This window comes from Oncorhynchus mykiss, chromosome 8 (genome assembly GCF_057628025.1).
Source record: "Oncorhynchus mykiss isolate SJ-2025 chromosome 8, ASM5762802v1, whole genome shotgun sequence".
NCBI classification, from domain to species: Eukaryota; Metazoa; Chordata; class Actinopteri; order Salmoniformes; family Salmonidae; genus Oncorhynchus; species Oncorhynchus mykiss.
The window spans coordinates 67,978,047-67,985,250 of NC_143029.1; the positions used below are offsets into that span (position 1 = coordinate 67,978,047).

The following is a 7,204-nucleotide window of genomic DNA, read 5'->3' on the forward strand; positions in this document are numbered from 1 at the left end:
CTGTGCAGAGCCACTGACCTGAGTGATCTGGAGTATCTAGATGAGGAGTTCCATCAGAGTCTACAGTGGATGAAAGACAATGACATCACTGATGTGCTGGACCTTACCTTCACTGTGAATGAGGAAGTCTTCGGACAGGTATGTGGGAAGTACTAATACGTACAATGTACAATGTCTAAACACATACACCCATAGCAAGCTGAAGTACTGTATAACTTTTTTTACAGTGTATATTTCAGTATACTGTATACTGTACACTTTCATGGGGACTTTTCCTTTGTAAGATTTGTCTGTATTGTTATATGGATATTACTCTCTTTGTGGGCAGGTAACAGAGAGAGAGCTGAAGTCTGGAGGGGCCCACATTAATGTGACAGAAAAGAATAAGAAGGAGTACATTGACCGCATGGTGAAGTGGAGGGTGGAGAGAGGAGTGGTCCAGCAGACAGAGGCACTGGTCAGAGGCTTCTATGAGGTAGAGCAAACACTCTCAGGGCAACAACCATTGGCCATGGCATGATTTCCCCCCAATATTTCCAATTTGGTTTATTGTTTTTCCAGCCTTGCTATGATTTAAGAGGGTTTTCACTTTGCACTTCAAATAGGATTTCTTAAAGTTTCTTAGAATGCAATGACTATCAAATGAAATCACCAAATCAATGATGGGAGCAATGTGTCTAAATATGTGACCCGACCGGCTTGGGTTACATATTTGAAACAATTATTTGAAATTGTGATTTTTATATTGGATAAAAGTAGAAACTCAGAGCTAGAAAATGGTATATCATACACTGCAGTTGAGGAACACTGGGAAAGTAGTTCTGCTTTGAAAGTTAATAAACTTGTAACCACACTTTTGAAAAAATGGCCCTTGAATGTTTTGGTACACCAACTGGAGAGCTCTTCTTCACACCCTCTTAAGCCTTAGCCCCACCCATATCGTTAAGGATTCACATTTGAGACCATGTGCTAAACAGAGTGAGTAAGGTAGTGTAGTAAACTACCAAAGATTTCAAGAATAGAAGTGGTGAAAGAAGTAGCAAAAATACACTATCTATTCCTTGGCCAATATCCTAATCTGACTATGGTGCAGGTCATGTGGTTCTTCACATTCACACATCTGGCAAACAGAGACTATATCAAATAAAATCAAAGTTTATTTGTCACATGCACAGGATACAGAAGGTATAAACGGTACAGTGAAATGGTTACTTGCATATTTGTATAGTAGCAATATCAAAAATAGAAAGTGCCCAGATAAATATTTTATAAATATTAAATGATTCTTACCCAGACACACTTGTCTAAATTGATGGGTCGTGTGAAAGAAATGCTATAACCACCCCCCAGCCACATCTAAGTAGATGGGTCACTATTGTCTAGACCAGTGGTTCCCAAACGTGTTTTTTGTCCCGTACCCCTTCAAACTTTCAACCTCCAGCTGCGTACCCCCTCTAGCACCAGGGTCAGCGCACTCTCAAATGTTGTTTTTTGCCATCATTGTAAACCTGCTACACACACACTATACAATACATTTATTAAACATAAGAATGAGGGTGAGTTTTTGTCACAACCTGGCTCGTGGTAAGTGACAAAGAGCTCTCATAGGACCAGGGCACAAATAATAAAATAATAATAATCAATAATTTTGCTCTTTATTTAAACATCTTACATATAAAACCTTATTTGTTCATGGAAAATTCTGAATAACTCACCACAGGTTAATGAGAAGGGTGTGCTTGAAAGGATGCACATAACTCTGCAATGTTGGGTTGTATTGGACAGAGTCTTAAATTATTTTACACACACAGTCTGGGCCTGTATTTCATTTTCATGCTAGTGAGGACTAGAATCCACTCTCACATAGGTATGTGGTTGCAAAGGGCATCAGTGTCTTAACAGCTCGATTTGCCAAGGCAGGATACTCTGAGCGCAGACCAATCCAGAAATCGGGTAGGCGCTTCTGATTAAATTCAATTTTCACAGAACAGCTTGTTGCAATTTCGATGAGGCTCTCTTGTTCAGATATCGGCAAGTGGGCTGGAGGCAGGGCATGAAAGGGATAACGAATCCAGTTGTTTGTGTCATCCGTTTCGGGAAAGTAAGTCACATTTGACATTGTCCGTAAGCTTGAGTTCATTTGCACACACAAAATCATGCAATGATGGAAAGACCTGTGTCCTTGTTAATGCAGACAGAGAAGAGCTCTGCCTTCTTAGTCATAGCTTCAGTTTTGTCCATAACATTGAATATATTTTCGGAGAGTCCCTGTAATCCTAGATTCAGATCCTTCAGGTGAGCAAAAACATCACCCAGATAGGCCAGTCGTGTGAGAAACTCGTCATCATGCAAGCGGTCAGACAAGTGAAAATTATGGTGATTAAAGAAAACTTTGAGCTCGTCTCTCAATTGAAAAAAAACGTGTCAATAATTTGCCCCTTGATAACTAGTGCACTTCTGTATGTTGTAAAAGCCTTACATGGTCGCTGCACGTATCATTGCATAGTGCAGAAAATACATGAGAGTTCAGGGGCCTTGCTTTAACAAAGTTAACCATTTTCACTGTAGCATCGAAAACGTCTCTCAAGCTGTCAGGCATTCCCTTCGCAGAAAGAGCCTCTCGGTGGATGCTGCAGTGTACCCAAGTGGCGTCGAGAGCAACTGCTTGCACACGCGTTACCACTCCACTATGTCTCCCTGTTATGGCTTTTGCGCCATCAGTACAGATACCAACAGGAGCAGCAGCTACATACGGACCGTTAGTGGAATTCCCATGAGAGAGTAACGGTTAATGTGATTGGATGTTAATTATTTGACTAGGCTACCTGTATGTGACATTATGTTGTTATTTCGCTGAACACTAGACGGTAAAATGTTTATTTTAGCAGTAAAACGAGGCTACTCAGGCGGGGAAAAAACTCACCTAAATGTACAGTCCCGTTGGAAAATATAAATGGACTGTTTGAAAATGTGAAGGAAAAAAAATGTAAAAATCACATTTTTATTTGATGTACCCCCAACGGCATTGCACGTACCCCTGGGGAAATGAATACCTGGTCTAGACATATAAACATGTTCATTAAATAAAATAGATGACCGTAATCAACCCTAGACACAACTGGCTAACTTGATGGGTCATGTAATCATCTGGCAAAGGGGAGTCTTTTGTTTAGACATGTAGCTTAAAAAATCTAATCAAATGTATTGGTCTCATGCTCTGAATAAAACAGGTACCTTACAGTGAAATGCTTACTTATGAGCCCCTAACCAACAATACAGTTTTAAAAATATGGATAAGAATAAGAGATAAAAGTAACAAGTAATTAAAGAGCAGCAGTAAAATAACAATAGCGAGACTATATATGGGGGGTGGGGGGTGGGGGGGGGGGGGTACATGTAGGTAGAGTTATTATAGTAACTATGCATAGATGGCAACAGAGTAGCAGTTGTGTAAAGAGGGGGGGGGGGGGGGGGGGGGCACTGCAAATAGCCTGGGTAGCCATTTGACTAGATGTTCAGGAGTCTTATGGCTTGGGGTAGAAGCTGTTGACTAGAATTGGCGCTCAGGTACCACTTGCCGTGCGGTAGCAGAGAGAACAGTCTATGACAAGGGTGGCTGGAGTCATTGACAGTTTTTAGGGCCTTCCTCTGACACCGCCTGGTATAGAGGTCCTGGAAGGCAGGAAGCTTGGCCCCAGTGATGTACTGGGCCATTCACAATACACTCTGTAGTGCCTTGCGGTCGGAGGCCGAGCAGTTGCCATACCAGGCAGTGGTGCAACCAGTCAGGATGCTCTCGATGGTGCAGCTGTAGAACCTTCTGAGGACCCATGCCAAATCTTTTTCAGTTTCCTGAGGAGAATACGTTTTGTCGTGCCCTCTTCACGACTGTCTTTGTGTGCTTGGACCATGTTAGTTTGTTGGTGATGTGGACAACAAGGAACTTGAAGCTCTCAACCTGCTCTACTGCTGCCCTGGCAATGAGAATGGGGGCGCGCTCAGTCCTCTTTTTCCTGTAGTCCACAATCATCTCCTTTGTCTTGATCACGGTGAGAGAGAGGTTGTTAACCCGGCACCACACGACCAAGTCTCTGACCTCCTCCCTATAGGCTGTCTTGTTGTTGTCAGTGATCAGGCCTACCACTGTTGTGTCATCTGTAAATGTTATGATGGTGTTGGAGTCGTGCCTGGCCGTGCAGTCATGAGTGAACAGGGAGTACAAGAGTGGACTGAGCATGCACCCCTGAGGGGCTTCTTTGTTGAGGATCAGCGTGGCAGGTGTTGTTATCTACCCTTACCACCTGGGGGCGGCCCGTCAGGAAGTCCAGGATCCAGTTGCAGAGGGAGGTATTTAGTCAAAGGATCCTTAGCTTATTGATGAGCTTTGAGGGCATTATGGTGTTGAATGCTGAGCTGTAGTCAATGAATAGCATTCTCACAGATGTTCCTTTTATCCAGGTGGGAAAGGGCCGTGTGTGGTGCAATAGAGATTGCATCATCTGTGGATCTGTTGGGGCGATATGCAAATTGGAGTGGGTCTAGGGTTTCTGGGATGATGGTGTTGATGTGAGCCATGACCAGCCTTTCAAAGCACTTCATGGCTACAGACGTGAGTGCTACGGGTCAGTAGTAATTTAGGCAGGTTACCTTAGAGTTCTTGAACACAAAGACTATGGTGGTCTACAGACTCAGACAGGGAGAGGTTGAAAATGTCAGTGAAGACACCAGTTGGTCAGCGCATGCTCACAGTACACGTCCTGGTAATCCGTCTTTCCCTGCGCCATTGTGAATGTTGACCTGTTTAAAGGTCTTACTCACATCGGCTGCGGAGTTCTTGATCACACAGGCTTCCGGAACAGCTGGTGCTCCCATGCATGTTTCAGTGTTGTTTGCCTCGAAGCAAGCATAGAAGTAGCTCATCTGGTAGGCTTGTGTCACTGGCCAGCTCTCGGCTGTGCTTCCCTTTGTAGTCTGTAATGGTTTGCAAGCACTGCCACCTCCGACGAGCATCAGAGCCGGCATAGTACGATTCGATCTTAGTCCTTTATTGACCCTTTGCATGTTTGATGGTTTATCGGAGGGCATAGCGGGATTTCTTATAAACGTCCGGGTTAGAGATCCGCTCCTTGAAAGCTGCAGCTCTAGCCTTTAGCTCAGTGCAGATGCTGCCTGTAATCCATGGCTTCTGGTTGGGGTATGTACTTATGGTCACTGTGGGGACGATGTCATCAATGTACTTATTGATGAAACCAATGACTGATGTGGTGTACTCCTCAATGCCATTGGAGGAATCCTGGAACATATTCCAGTCTGTGCTAGCAAAACAGTCCTGTAGCTTAACATCTGCTTCCTCTGACCACTTTTTTATTGATCTAGTCACTGGTGCTTCCTGCTTTAATTTTTGCTTGTAAGCAGGAATCAGGAGGACAGAATTATGGTCAGATTTTCCAAATGGAGAGTGAGGGAGAGCTTTGTATGCGTCTCTGTGTGTGGCGTATAGGTGGTCCAGAGTTATTTTTCCTCTGGTTGCACATCTAACATGCTGATAGAAATTTTGTAAAACGGATTTAAGTTTCCCTGCATTAAAGCCCCTGGCTACTAGGAGCGCCACCGCCTCTGGGTGAGCGTTCTCTTGTTTGCTTATTGCGGAATACAGCTCATTCACAGTGCCAGCCTCTGACTGTGGTGGTATGTAAACAGCTACGAAAAATCTAGATGAAAACTTTCTCGGTAGGTAGTGTGGTCTACAGCTTATCATGAGATACTCTACCTCAGGCAAGCAATAGCTCAAGACTTCCTTAGTTATCGTGCACCAGCTGTTGTTTACAAATATACATAGTCTGCCTCCCCTTGTCTTACAAGACGCTGCTGTATTATCCTGCCGGTACATCGCATAACCAGCCAGCGGTATGTTGATATTGTCGTTGTTCAGCCACCATGAGGCATAAGATGTTAAAGTTTTAATGTCTCGTTGGTAGTTTAATCTTCCACGTAACTCATCGATTTTATTCTCCAAAGATTGCACGTTTGCAGGTAGGTTTATTCGATCGCCTATGAATTCTCAGAAGGCAGCCTGACCTTCGGCCCCTCTTTCTCCGCCTCCTCTTCACGCAGATCAAGGGGATCGGGGCCTGTTCCCGAGGAAGCAGTATGTCATTCGCGTCGGGCTCGACAGAGTCATGAAAGGGAAAAAAAGGATTCTGCTAGTCCGTGGTGAGTAATCGCAGTCCTGATGTCTAGAAGTTATTTTCGGTCATAAGAGACAGTAGCAGCAACATTATGTACAAAATAAGTACAAAAATAAGTTACAATCAACGCGAATAAACGAACAAGAAAACAATCGGCTGGGGGCACGCAAAACGTTAGCCTTCATCTCCGGCGCCATCTTATCAGGTAGCTAACATTAGCTACCTGATAGCTTGCTAGCTAAACAATGAACCTTATGGTGCTTTCAAGACAACAGGGAACTTGGAAAAATACCAGGTCAAATCATGACATCAGTGATCTTCAGGTTGGAAAGTCTGGGCTCTAGAAAGAGGCCCGGGTTCACGGACTTGGCATTCCGTGTTGGATGACTGTTCAAAATTATTTTTCCCAGTTGGAGCTTGTTTTGTCTGAGTTCCTAGTTGTCTTGTACGCACTGAAGTTGTAAGTCTGAGATTTCCCGAGTTCCTAGTTTCGAGTTCCCAGTTGTTTTGAATGTGGCAATAATATCAACCCATACTGATTGTCATAGCTAGCCACCATGCATAGCTAGCTAACATTAGGCTATAACTAGCAATGCAAGTAGATTTCTGAGATGTGAATAATATTTCTACTCGAGCCAGCCAGCTAACGTTAGCTACCTAGCTAACAGTAAGCTTTAACTTGCAGTGAAAATGACTTGCTGACAAAATTAAAAACATATAATATCTGAAAATGTAGCTAGCTAGACTCTTACTTGTATACATGGATGAACGCTTCGCCCTCTCTGTCAGATGCCATGGTTGCCCTAAGTTTGAAGATGAAATTCGGAGACAGTTGTTTCATACAACAGCCTTCTGTGCTCTCTTTTCAACTCCCTCCGCATATTTGCAATCGAACAGCAGAACTTTTAACATCTCTTTAGCCATCATACTCTGTTTCCATCGGGAATTCCACTGATTTTCTTCCCTATCACTGTCCAGAAGACTCTACAATATCTGATTCAATGAAAATGTGTTTA

The 7,204-nt window shown here is 43.5% G+C and overlaps 1 protein-coding gene across 1 annotated transcript in view; it reads left to right on the forward strand.

Annotated features, from left to right (window-relative positions):
• LOC110530963 (E3 ubiquitin-protein ligase HECW1) overlaps nt 1-7,204 on the forward strand; it is a 68,753-nt gene that overhangs the window by 55,380 nt on the left and 6,169 nt on the right. Inside the window, exons 24-25 of the mRNA XM_036986005.2 lie at nt 9-138; nt 329-475. Of these exons, the coding sequence (XP_036841900.2) occupies nt 9-138; nt 329-475 (277 nt within the window). The remainder of the gene's footprint in view (nt 1-8; nt 139-328; nt 476-7,204) is intronic.